This window comes from Solanum tuberosum, unplaced genomic scaffold (assembly GCF_000226075.1).
Source record: "Solanum tuberosum cultivar DM 1-3 516 R44 unplaced genomic scaffold, SolTub_3.0 scf00015, whole genome shotgun sequence".
In the NCBI taxonomy this organism is placed as follows: domain Eukaryota; kingdom Viridiplantae; phylum Streptophyta; class Magnoliopsida; order Solanales; family Solanaceae; genus Solanum; species Solanum tuberosum.
The window spans coordinates 10484-23272 of NW_006238941.1; the positions used below are offsets into that span (position 1 = coordinate 10484).

The window sequence follows — 12789 nt, forward strand, 5'->3', positions numbered from 1 at the left end:
AAAGTTGTCTTTGGAATATCACATTCCCTTACTCTCAACTGATGGTAGCTTGATCTAAGGTCTATCTTAGAGAAACAAGTGGCACCTTGAAGCTGATCGAAGAGATCATCAATTCTCGGAAGAGGAGACTAATTCTTGATAGTAACCTTGTTCAACTGACGGTAATCTATACACATTCTAAGGGAACCATCTTTCTTTCTCACAAATAAGACCGGAGCACCCCAAGGTGAGACACTTGGTCGAATAAAACCCTTATCAAGGAGATCTTTCAACTGTTTTTTAGCTCTTTCAACTCTGTTGGAACCATTTTATATGGCGGAATAGATATAGGACGAGTATTGGGAAGAATATCTATATCGAAATCTATTTCTTTCTCAAGAGGGACTCCGGGTATATCCTCAGGAAAGACTTCTGGAAACTCACTCACAACTGGAACTGACTTAATAGGAGGTGTCTGAACACTAGAATCATTAACTCGGACTAAGTGATAGACACACCCCTTGGAGACTAACTTTCTCTCCTTAAGGTATGAAATGAAATGACCTTTAGGTACTGTTGAACTACTCCTCCACTCAAAGACTAGCTCATTAGGAAACTGGAACTTGACAACTCGAGTTCTACAATCAATAGAGGCACAACAGGCATGAAGCTAGTCCATACCTAGAATGACATCAAAATTTACAATGTCTAACTCAACTAAATCAGCCATGGCGCTCTTGTTATTGACGGAAATAGTACAATCACGATAGACCCGTTTAGCTAGAATAGACTCCCCAACAGGTGTAGAAACACAAAAGGGATCACAAAGTTTCTCAGGTATAACATTAAAATTCATTGCAACATATGGAGTCACAAAAGATAAACTACTCCTGGATGTAGCAAAGCATACACATCATAAGTAAAGACTTTGATCATAAGAATGACAACATCCGGTGAATTTTATTGCTCTTGGCGACTAGTGATAGCATAAAGATGGTTTGCTCCTCCGCCTACCCCTGAAGTAGCTCCTCTAGATGCAATTTTGTCTCGTGGAGCAACTGATGAAGATTAGGCTCTATTGCCCTGATTCCCATTTCCTTGTTGGTTCTTAGGGCACTCTTTCATGAAGTGACCCTCTTAACCACACTTGAAACAACCAGTGGAGCCATCGTGACACTTACCTGGGTGGTTCCTACCACACTTAGCACCTATAGGAGCCCATTTACCTCCTTGTGCCACACTACTTTGAGGCTGTGCAGGTCTAGCTCTGAAGTGCTGTGAATTATGACTATTGTACTCACCTTTGTTTCTGGGTGCAGGTGCACTAGCATATGATGGAGCAGGTCCCTTTCGTTTTTGTTGGAAGGATGCCCGGTTGGCATTACTTTTCTGCTGCCCGGACTCATTCCCAGATGTCTTAGCCTTTTTTGTTTCTGAACTCTTCTATATCCCTCAGCTTATCCTCCTCAACCTATTGCACATGAATCATCAGCCTCGCTATGTCCATATCACCTATTAGCATCACAGTCTTACCTTCCTTACTCGACAAACGAGACGATCCAACAACAAATAGACTCATCCTACTCCTCATATCCGCAACCATCTCTGGGGCATAACAGGAAAGTTGGGTGAACTTTAGACTATACTCATGAACACTCGTTGACTCCTGCTTAAGGGTGAGGAATTCTCATACCTTGGCTTATCTCAGTTCCCAGGGAAAGTAACTACCCAAGAAAGCCTCCTCAAACATAGCCCAACTCACATTCGGTGTACCCTCAGCTCTACCCTTCTTCTATTGATCAAACCAGATTCTAGCGACACCCTTTAGTTTGTATGCATCTAATTTCACTCTCACAGCATCGGTGACATGCATAATCTAAAAAACCTTCTAAAGCTCCTCAATGAAGTTCTCTGGATCTTCGGTGATTCTTGAACTAGTGAAGCTCAGAGGATTCATCCTTAGGAACTCTCGGATCCTAGACGTATCAGCTATATCCTATTGAATTCCCCTTTGTCCCACTTGGTTGGTCACAACTTGACTCAGCATTCAGATGGCTTTACGAAATTCAACATTGGTGACGTCTCCCTAGGGTTGCACTTCAGGTGCATTAGATACCCCTTGTTCCTCTACATTCCTTCTAGCAGGGAGACCTCAGACAGCTCTTCGTGGAGGCATGATCAACTAAAAGAAACGCACAAGCACGAGTTAGAAAGAGACTTTATAGAGATGAACTCTATCGCACGAAATGAGTATGAAAGAAGTGAATGAAATTACTAAATGTTGCAGCCTCGTAATTATAGATGTGGCGCGCTTCACACCGATAATTAGGACTCTATAGACACGGCTTCATAGACTCCCTATGACTCTTGAACTCTAAGCTCTAGTACCAAGTTTTTCACACCCCAAGCCTACACCCTAGGTGGGACTGGCACTCGAGAACCATTGCTGGCCCCAAGCGAACCCTTGGTTTGGCTAGACTCTCAGCGGAAGACTTACTCAATAGAAAATGTACTTAAACACAATCTTAAATAAACTGTCTCAATAGATAAATTGAGAATGTTCAGAATATAACATTCAACTTAGCCAAAATGGCAACTCAAGTCTTTAAATCAAACAACTGAAATATCAAGACTAAAGAACTCATATCTAAATGTCTATGAAACCTCTAGATACTAAGAGGGATGTCGGGACAAGACCCCCGATCATCCTAACAACTAAAATAACCAAAAGCAATAAAACAAAACATAACCAAAGGGATCCTCCAGAAAGCAAGGAGGCTCACCAACTGACTCTGAGTGCTCAACTGGATCAACGAGGCAGTGGATGTTGATCATGGTTACATGTATCTGCATCATAAAATGATGCAGGCCAAATGACATTAGTTCATTGAATGTACGAGCATGCGAGGAGAAAACTAAACACGACATAAGCTTGAATGAATACTGAAAGAGACACTTACCTCAAATTTACTCGACTCATGAATACTCAACTCAATGTAGAAATAAACAACAGTAAAAATGCAGTTTATGTAAGGCATTTAAAACAGTAGGTTGCAACTCAATGTGTTAAAGAAATACAATAACAACTCAATTTATATTTATATATAAAGTAATATAATTCTATGGGAGTTTCTCTAACCGAAATCCATCACTATGAGCTAATGTGATGATACATCGTTTCACCCACGCTGCCAGAACTGTCCTATAACTTGCCGAGATATAGAACACTTGCCCAGCTTTGAATGGCCATATCTCCATCATACGAACTCGAAATTGAGAAAATTTGGCGGCGTTGGAAAGATAATTCAAAGATATTTTCTACAATATTTGTTAGAACACCTAAATCATCATGAGTTAGGATATATGGTCGTTTGAAGTTGACCGAAAACTCATCCTTAGCTTAATGTTGTCAAACTTTCCAAATTTGATTATTTAAAGAAAATGGTTTCTTCCAAATTTTAATTCTTTCTAGTTCTTTCAAATAGTGAGGTGTTACAAGCTAAATGGTCCAATATAATTAAATATGGTCCAATTTAATATATTTTTTATTATTAAATTATCTAATTTATCGATTCACACATCCACCGAATTGGCATCTGTGGTAACATATGTACATTCTGTTGGATAATCTGGTCTATTTTGTGTTCAAATTGCCACAAAATATGCATATGTTGCAATATATGTCTAACCTCACATATGGGTTTTGGTATTAATTCAATTAAATAGTGACCTAATACAACATGTAACATTAATATATAGTCATATAACATGTCTAAATACAAAATTATGGTCTTATACAACAAACTTCATCAATTTTATCAATTATTTTTACAAATACTATTATACCACTAGTTCATCATTCAATGACTAAGTAATTTCATATGATAGTTATATAGCACCATAGGAAATCATTGAACATAGTGTTATAACATTTTTTATTGCTTAATTATGGTCCAATTTAACATTTTTTATTATTGAATTACCTAATTTATCGATTCACACATCCATCGAATTGGCATCTATGAACACATATATACATTATGTTGGATTATAATCTGGTCGATTTTGTGTTGAAATTTCCACAGAATATGCATACGTTGCAACATATGTCTAACCTCATGTATGGTTTTTGGTATTTATTCAATCAATTTGTGACCTAATACAACATGTTGCCCTAATATATAGTCATATAACATGTCTAAATACAAAATTATGGTCTAATACAATTTTATCAATTATTTTTACAAATACTAATACACCACTAGTTCATTATCCAGTGACTAAGTAATTCTATATGATAGTTATATAGCACCATAGGAAATCGTTGAACATAGTATTATATCTTCTTTTTTCTTGCTTAATTATGGTCCAATTTAATAAAATAAGGTCCAATTTAGCATTTTTTATTATTAAATTACCTAATTTATCGATTCACACATCCATCAAATTGGCATCTGTGGCAACATATGTACATTCTGTTTGATAATCTGGTTGATTTTGTGTTGAAATTGCTACAAAATATTAAGAAGTTGCAATAGAATAGGAAGAAGTTGCAACAGGATACAAATTGTTCCCCAACCCATAACTGGCTCAACTACAATTAGCGGCCCATAATGCTCCTCATGTCTCACTCTCACTCATTATAAAAAGATTAACCTTTAGGTTCCCTTAATTCACAATTTACAAAGCTCTCATTTTTTATTTTCTTTCATTTCTCCCTTCTTTCTCCTCCTCTCTCCACTCAAAATCTCCATGAGAAGATGTTGCCACCTTGGAAGAATCTAAGTCTCTACATGCTCTTGTTGTGGTCGATCAATGTAATTATGTTGTTCTCAGCTAATATAATATCTTTTTCAACTGTGTTCTCACTGTGCATGAGTGATGGTCGTTGTTTGTTTTTTCGAATCTTGTCTAATGGAGGGTAGCTTCATCATTTGGTAAGTCTTCTTTCTTTATATCATAATGTCTTGTCTGGTGACGGAGTGCATGGGTAACTCACTATGGTTGTTTGTTTTTTCTGTAGGTGGTCTTGCGACGGAGTATAAGGGTAGCTCACTGTGATTGTTTGTTTTTTCTATAGGTGGCATTGCGACAGAGTACATGGGTAGCTCTGATCCACCACCCTTCAAGAAAGAATGTTGATGCCCCTCCAGGTTTAATCGCTCAATGTTGACTTTGAATCCTCTAATCAAGTCCTTTTTTTGGTTGGCTGAAGAAGTAGTATAGGGCTAGAGCGTTTCAAATGTAAATTTTGGTTTTCTTGTTGGCTTTAATGTCTTTGTAAATATGGATGCTGCTTCTATGTAGCCTGGGCCTAGCCTTCTCTTTTGTTAATGATATGATACTACTTGCATGTCACTATCAATAGTATGTTCCCATGTTTATATTTATATTTATGTTTGCCAAATTATGTGGTTGAATTTCTCTCTTAATGGTGATACTACTTGCATGTACACATAATTGACATATGTTGCAACAGATCAAAAAATGTAGCTTTATAAAAGTCATGGGCAAGCCCAACCTAAAAGTGGCCCAATCGGCCCATTATTTCATTTCTAGAATGGATATAAATAATTTAAGTTGTTCAAGATAAGATAGGGTTTTCATTTCATTTTCTTCCTCGCCGCTTCGAGTTCTCCGCTTCGCTTTATCTCTCTTCTCTTTTTGTCTCCTCTCTCTCTCCTATCATTTTTCTCTTTTCATTTATCTTATGTGATGGAGTGCAGGGATCTCTGGAGTGCATGTGATATAATGATGTTATTTATCTCAACAGTCTGTTCTGCTCTTTGTTTTTTAACACGCAACGAATTGGTTTGATTAAACCAAATCCATAAATAAGAGATTCATCTGTCATGTACTGTCAAATCAATGAAATCATTAATTTTACAATATAGCCATTAGGTAAGAATGAATTTCTTTAAATATAGCATAGTACCAGAGATCTCATGAATGAGTTTTGTTTGCTTTTGTTAGTTTTATTATAATGTCAAATGTAATAATGAATCGAATTTGTAATGATGAGAATGATCCCATGTTGGGTGTGAAAAATCTGCTCAAACATGGAGACTTACTTTCAATGGAAACTTCATGGATCGAAAATTTTGGTCTTGTCCACGCTATCGTGTAAGTACATTTCTACATCTTGGTATGGAGATATGTTGTTTGTCTTTATTTTAGTTTTTGTTTAATTTAAATTTTTTTGTGGTGTATTTTAGGAGAATGCATGCAACTTCTTTAGATGGAGGGATCGTGAAGATGTTGATATACAATCCAAGTTAATTATTCTGAGGTTGGCAAAGAGAAATAAGGAGTTGGAAATTGATGATGAAAGTCATATTAAAAGAAGTAACAAAAATGGGTAATGAAGGAGAAGAAGAAGACCAAATGTTGTAACAACTGGAAGCTAATCTTCGTGTTGATTGTTGTGGTCTTTTTTCTATTTCTAAGCATTACCAAGAATAGTGTGAAGGATGATAAATTCTTATGTAGTTGTGTGCAACCATTAAAATTATCATATTGTCGAAATAAATAAACATAGTTGCCGAAATTATCATATGTTGCAACAGATGAATCAAATGTTGCTACAGATTCCCCAAATGTTGCAACATATCACCCATTTGTAGCTACATGTGACTCAAATGTTGCTATAGTCACCCATGTGTTGCTACATATGAGTCAAATGTTGCTACAGATAAGGCATTTTTTGCTACATATGACTTATCTATTGCTACAGATGAATCAAATGTTCCTACCATCAAGAGTGTGTTGTTCAAAAATTGTAAAATCTTTCAAAAAATAACTTACCCGTTTTAAGTCGAACACGACCTTCAGTTCAGAATGAGAGTGACAGCCGGAGATGAGGAAGAATATAATGAGGAGAATATTGGTTGATAGTCGGATTTTCTAAGGAAGGAGAAGAAGAGAAGAACGTTGGAGAGAAGAGAAGAGAAGAGAAGAGAGAAAATTATATTTCTTTTATTTTTTGTTTAAATGGTTTGAATAGAATTAAAGTAGTTGAAAATGTAGTGTCTTTTTGTATTTTATAAAAGATTGGAATGTTTTGAAAATGCTTTTGATCCCAGATTAACTTAATTAAATTTTTAAATGGGTTTAAAAATTGACATCTTTTATTGAATTTTCTCTAGTGAGTACATAGTGGGGGGAAATATGAGCATTGCCCAACGTCTCTAAAGCTTCTCTTTCGCAACTTTAAAACACAAAAAAAAATTGGAATAAAAGAAGAAAGATTGTCATCATCGATATTGATGTTTTTTTTGTTTAAATTGTAAGATTGTCATTAGTGACCTATGAGCTATGTCTCTATATCTCGCAATCCCTGAAGCTTCCCTTTTGGAATTCGAATTTTAATAAATCGGCAAGAAAGAAGAAATCGTCGAATTAATTGTGTGAGTTTTCTATCTGTATTGATATTGATGTTCTTTCTTGTTTTAATTGTAAGATTCCTTGATGGTTGAAAATGGGATTTCCCATTTCAAGCTTGCTTCACTGTGATTTCTGGTTTTACTTGTAAGATTTCTAGATAGAAAATGGGACGGGTGGGGGTTGGGGGTTTCCGATTTCAACAATTTAAGATATTTCCATCTGATTTCTAGTTTTACATGTAAGATTTCTTGATGGAAAATGGGAGGGCTGGAGGTGGGGGTTTCCGATTTCAAGCTTGCTTCACTGAGATTTCTGGGTTTACTATGAACCTTTGGTTTTAATTGTATGATTTCTTGATCGTTGGAAATGGGAGGGGTAGTGGTGGGGGTTTCCGAATTCAAGAATTTACTAATAAACTTTTGAACAAGACTGAAAATCTTAGTTGGTCGAATCAACTTTGTGAGTTTTCTATCTTTATTGATGTTTACTTCTTGCTTCAAATCTGTTCTGGTTATTATTTTGGAGATTTTTTGGTTTTAATTGTTAGATTTCTTGATGGTTGAAAATGGAAGGGGTGGGGGGTGGGGAATTACTGAAATGTTTTTGGAATAAACTTGTAAACAAGACTGAAAATCATAGTTCGTCGAATCAATTATGTAAGTGTTCTATCTATATTTCAGCCGTACAAAAATTCTAATTTCGTGACTGATGTTTCCTTCTTGCTTCATTTCTGTTCTTTCTATTATTTTGTACTTCACTAAGATTTCTGGGTTTACTATGAACCTTTGGTTTTAATTGTAAAATTTCTTGATCGTTGAAAATGGGAGGGATGGGGGATGGGGGTTTCCGATTTCAAGAATTTAGGATGAAAGTCTCAATTTTTTTGTTGTTATCATAGTCTGTCTTTGTCGTTTATTGTTACTCTGCTTCTATTATGGTTTTCATTACATCACCTTTAAATTTAATGTTTGAACCACAACTATGATTTGTTGAGAGGAATGGCTACAACATCAGCTTACCTGATTCAAGATCAGAATATAAGTATACACTATAATGATACAAATTTCATCTAACAACTGGAAAATACATTAGTGTGATATACTATTTCTTAGCAGGGGCTTCTCTGGTGGGAAATAATGGTATCTCAAAGAAAAGAGGAGGAGAGATTGGTGGAAGAAAGCACTTAATGATATCTCAAAGCCTTCTGCTCTACAAGCATCAAAGAAAAATAATTCCGCAAATGTGAGGGAAAGATCTTGATTCCTCTAGAAACAAATTTAGTGCTGGAAAAAAAGAGATAATTATTCTAAAGTTTTGGAGAAAAAGGGTGGCAGGAAAGCACTAGCTGATCTTACAAACTCAACTAAGTCGTCCTTTGTTGCAGAATTAGAATTGCCTCAAAGCACAGAGAAAGGCCATGGACATGAGTTGTTTTCTCAAGGAAGTTGGATTAGATCATGGTACGACCAACAACGATATTTGATTGAACCGTGTATTAGAAACATTTTGCTGATCCAGTTCTCTTTTGGCAGATGATGTCCCTGTGCATCTAGGAGCATCTCCACATGCACTTGAACTATCAATGAAGTCGAAGGTATTTGCATTCCTAGCACCCTTTCCTTATGTACATATTCAATATTTTTGTATTGAATTTCTGATTTTGTTAAAGTAAATGTAGTCATCGACATATCAGTCAGGAAGCCCAACGAAGCATTATGTCCAAGTGGAAGAGCTGCCAGAACTGATCTTTTATGATCAGGTCCATTGTATATCTTTTTCCCCTTGTGTTGCATCTCCTAGATCAGTAAAGCCACAATATATCAGCTGGGCGGATGACGGTGTTCTAGATTTTGCATTGCTTTGGAACACCTATCCATTCAAAGCATTGATGGACACTACTTTCAACTCAAGGATCACTCGCAACCCTTTGAAATATATTTGTTGTAGTCATCGGTCAGTCATATATCCTAAATCAGCTAATGTTTTTCTATTCTTTCCTTCTATTTTCTTTTTCTAATATATTACTACATCTTTTGTTTTTCTTTTATTTTGAAACAGTAACATGGCAACTTTTGATAATTTTGAGTTTTCACAGTTTTATGAACCTTTTGCTTAATAAGTTGTTTTACAATGTAAGTGAATTGAAAAAGATTGCTTCTTGTATTTGAAGTTGTGACTAACTTGGAATCATTTTTCTCTTTGGAAGGCAACCATGTACATCCAAGATTGTATGCTTTAAGAAGAACATTTCTAGTTGCAACAGTAATGTTGTTCTGCCAAGCAACAAAACCTGTTTCTATTCAAAGAAGTGATGCAGTTGTGCCTAAGATCACTGCCATTTTCCTGCAACTTCCAACATGGACATTTCTCCATCTCACTCAGATGGATCATGAGTCGCCATGGATGAATCTATGTCAACTTCTGACACAGTGAGAACTCCGGAGGTCGAATACATAGATGACCATGAATTGGCTGCAGTTGATTCCATCGAGAAGAAGGCGTGTAGCACCCTCTACATCTTAGAACATGTCACAGCAGCATGTTTTGATCTTTTCAGCAGAGTAGTCTTTGTTCTAGCATTTCATTTTAACTATAACATCTATTTATAAAAATTATCTATTTTTGATTCGTGCAACAGTTATATGCAAGAGAGATTTACTTGTGGACTTGGAATCAGGGGATAAAATTGTCAACATTGATAAATTATGCGCTACAATGAGCCTGCGAGGTATAAAATTGTTTACCCTCTATCTCTTTTCAACTCTTTGAATTTGATGCTCGCTATGAAGTGGTTCTGCGATAATTTTAAAACATTGAGCATAGCAGTCAAATAAAGTGGTTGCTTCAATTATATATATTTCATTTCAAAAAGTATCTGATTTATTGAATGAAGATAAATGTGGGAATACTCATTTTTCAGATGTAATGTTCTCAATGTCTCCAGCTATAAGTATTGAACATGAACTCACTGTTTCCAGGAAGAAGACCAAGGGCAGTTGCCTGTCTTGGTATTAAGGATGAAGGAAACCGATAAGAAAAAGAGGCTAGCTATTGTCTTCCTGCATAGTACAAACAAATGTAAAGAGTGGTTACGGCCATTCTTAAAAGTACTCCCCATATTACCATCGAGCAGAAGCAATGAATGACAATTCTATGTACGATTCTCTTTTTTCTTTTTTGTATTCAGGCATATGCTTCGAGGGGATACATAGTTGTAGCAATTGATTCTCCCATGGACACTAATATGACAACATATCGTGATGTAAGAACAGGTGCATTTGCTCTTTGCTTCAGTTTTACTCTTGGTTATTTTCTCATACAAAAAAGTACACCCAGGTCCAATAGGCTTTTGGTCAACTGACCTAAATTTGTAGTATGTACAATTATTCTACATTTAGTAGCAAAACCTTTGGCCTTTTTGTTTTGAAGTATCCATTTTGTTGTGCCTGTACAAGTACTTTGCTTATTTGGAGTATAAACAATATGGGAGAGTACTTAATACCCTGTTATTGGCTTCATATTAAGGAGGAGGAAAAATCAAGAGCTGAACTTGTTGTACTATTTTCTTTCGCTGAATGCTTGGATGCTACTATTTGATTGAGGTGATCTGCCTTACTACTTTTTCATGGAAAAAAGGTGATACAATGCCATTCATATATGATATTGTAAGGAAATGGAGATTTTTTGTTGATAAAGTATAGTTTTCGTCTCATACTGCAGCACTTATTATCTAATATCTAGCATTCTAGCCTCTGAAAATAATACTTCTCTACAAATTTTGAAGGTGTGGGACTTGATAAAACTGGCGGATTATATCTTACAGAGAAGGAAGATATTGACTCGTCAAGGATAGAATTACTGGTGAATCACTTGGAGGTTAGGCGAGTCACTTTACATACAATATCTAACTATTTCTTAAACATGTGGAGTTCATATATGTTTTGTGTTGGAGGTATGCATGCATGGTTTGCTGCTAACTTTAACTGAATTGCAGTTTTACTAACATTTGTTGTCAAACATGTTTTATCTTTGATCATTGTACTAGGCGAAAGTACAAAAAGACATAAATCCTAGCATGCATGCTATCTTCGTATCCTAAATGCGTCAAATCTTTCTTTTTTCCTTCACTCCTTAGATTTGGAGTTCTTATTTTTATTAGCATAATACAAGTTTTTCAGTTTATCCTTGATCACTTCATAGCAGTCCTACTGCTGCATCAGATGCCAAACCTTGCAAAGTAGGTACTCTTCCAACCTATAATATCAGTTTCAAGTGTGATGAAAGAGCTGAGAAAATGAAAGAGGTTAGCCATCTGCTTGCATCACTTAAGGTTGATTGTCTTGCATTGTGAAGTCAATCTAAGAACATTTGTCTTGTTATTTGGACAATTTTACTGGGGTTGGAGATCTAAGTAGAGTATGGGTCGGTCTACTGATTTTGTCATGTTTTGGTACTGTATTTGGATTTGGGTTTTTGAGTTCTTTGTTTGTGGTCATTTGCTGAGACTTTGCATAGATGAACTTGATAGAGTGGATGGATACCCAAGATCCACATCATAATTGGAATTGGATTGTAATTGATGGAAAGGCTTGATTTGTAGGGTGATTTTACCTTGTTTCTCTGCTCAGTATGAAATGGTATTGACTTGATGCAAAGCCCGAGTTTTGATTTGTGTGTTGTTAGTTTGTTTGAAGAACAAAGTGATTGAAGTATTAGATGAGAGTTTGTAGTGTTCTTAAGTACGAATTTTTTGAAAGTTGAGCTTTTTGTGGTAGTAGCATTGCTTTGGTAATACTCCATATACAATTTGTTTTCTATTAGATTGGTTGTTTTTTAGAGTATGAGATTGCATTTCTTTAGAGCCTATTGTTGGGGTTTGATTATACTTTAAAAACACATGTTTTAATCATGACTCATGAGGCATTTTGTGTTTGTGGTTTTGACATGCAAAATTGTGGTTGCAAATTTTGAAACATTATAGAGCATGATGGATGTTGTCAATAACATAGTTGTTTCTGGAAATGGGTTGGGCTTTCGAAATGGAGTTCAGCAACTTCTAGAAGTTGTTGCTGGTATACCCAATGGGATGCCTCATGCAAGTTCCAGTAATGAAGAACTAGAGAGCAGTTTCCAGAGCACTGTCTTATTGACTGATAGTGAAACAGTTGGATCTTTTGTCCAAGAGGTCAATAATGAAACTACAATTACTGTAGAAAGCAATGCTGGTGTCAGTTCCGAGGGAGTTTTTCCTGAGTTGTTACTTACTAAAGACAAGCCCAAAGATTGAGGCTAATGCGAGGAGGAAAATCTTGACATAGATTAGATATTAGGAAGAGTACTAATGAAACCTTTAATGGGCTCAATTTATTGCTAGTGCTAATGGTCTTCTTGCCAAAACACTGTATTGTGTATATAGGTGAAATATCA

General features: G+C 35.8%; 1 protein-coding gene and 1 long non-coding RNA gene across 4 annotated transcripts; both read left to right on the forward strand.

Moving 5' to 3' along the window:
- Nucleotides 1-7222: 7222 nt before the first annotated feature.
- On the forward strand, nucleotides 7223-9896 carry LOC102588737 (uncharacterized). 2 transcript variants are annotated; one of them, XM_015314495.1, is made up of 6 exons: nucleotides 7223-7385; nucleotides 8478-8604; nucleotides 8747-8822; nucleotides 8895-8956; nucleotides 9041-9315; nucleotides 9569-9896. In XM_015314495.1, the coding sequence occupies exons 3-6, from the start codon at nucleotides 8780-8782 to the stop codon at nucleotides 9672-9674; spliced, it is 486 nt and encodes a 161-aa protein (XP_015169981.1). In that variant the 5' UTR covers nucleotides 7223-7385; nucleotides 8478-8604; nucleotides 8747-8779; the 3' UTR covers nucleotides 9675-9896. The 2 variants fall into 2 exon arrangements, with proteins under 2 accessions (XP_015169981.1, XP_006340066.1); XM_006340004.2 differs by having other exon boundaries at nucleotides 8478-8822.
- Nucleotides 9897-10468: 572 nt separating this feature from the next.
- LOC107063082 (uncharacterized) lies at nucleotides 10469-11664 on the forward strand. 2 transcript variants are annotated; one of them, XR_001475057.1, is made up of 4 exons: nucleotides 10469-10624; nucleotides 10888-11027; nucleotides 11147-11452; nucleotides 11563-11664. It is a non-coding gene; the product is annotated as an uncharacterized lncRNA (long non-coding RNA). The 2 variants fall into 2 exon arrangements; XR_001475056.1 differs by having other exon boundaries at nucleotides 10888-11452.
- Nucleotides 11665-12789: the final 1125 nt, after the last annotated feature.

What these genes read in the sequence shown, in the direction of transcription:
- LOC102588737 (XM_006340004.2), top strand. Translation starts at nt 8,780, where the DNA reads ATGGACATGAGTTGTTTTCTCAAGGAAGTTGGATTAGATCATG. An exon ending in AACTATCAATGAAGTCGAAG is followed by an intron (nt 8,957 to 9,040) that starts GTATTTGCATTC and finishes AAGTAAATGTAG; the next exon opens with TCATCGACATATCAGTCAGG. An exon ending in TATATTTGTTGTAGTCATCG is followed by an intron (nt 9,316 to 9,568) that starts GTCAGTCATATA and finishes TCTCTTTGGAAG; the next exon opens with GCAACCATGTACATCCAAGA.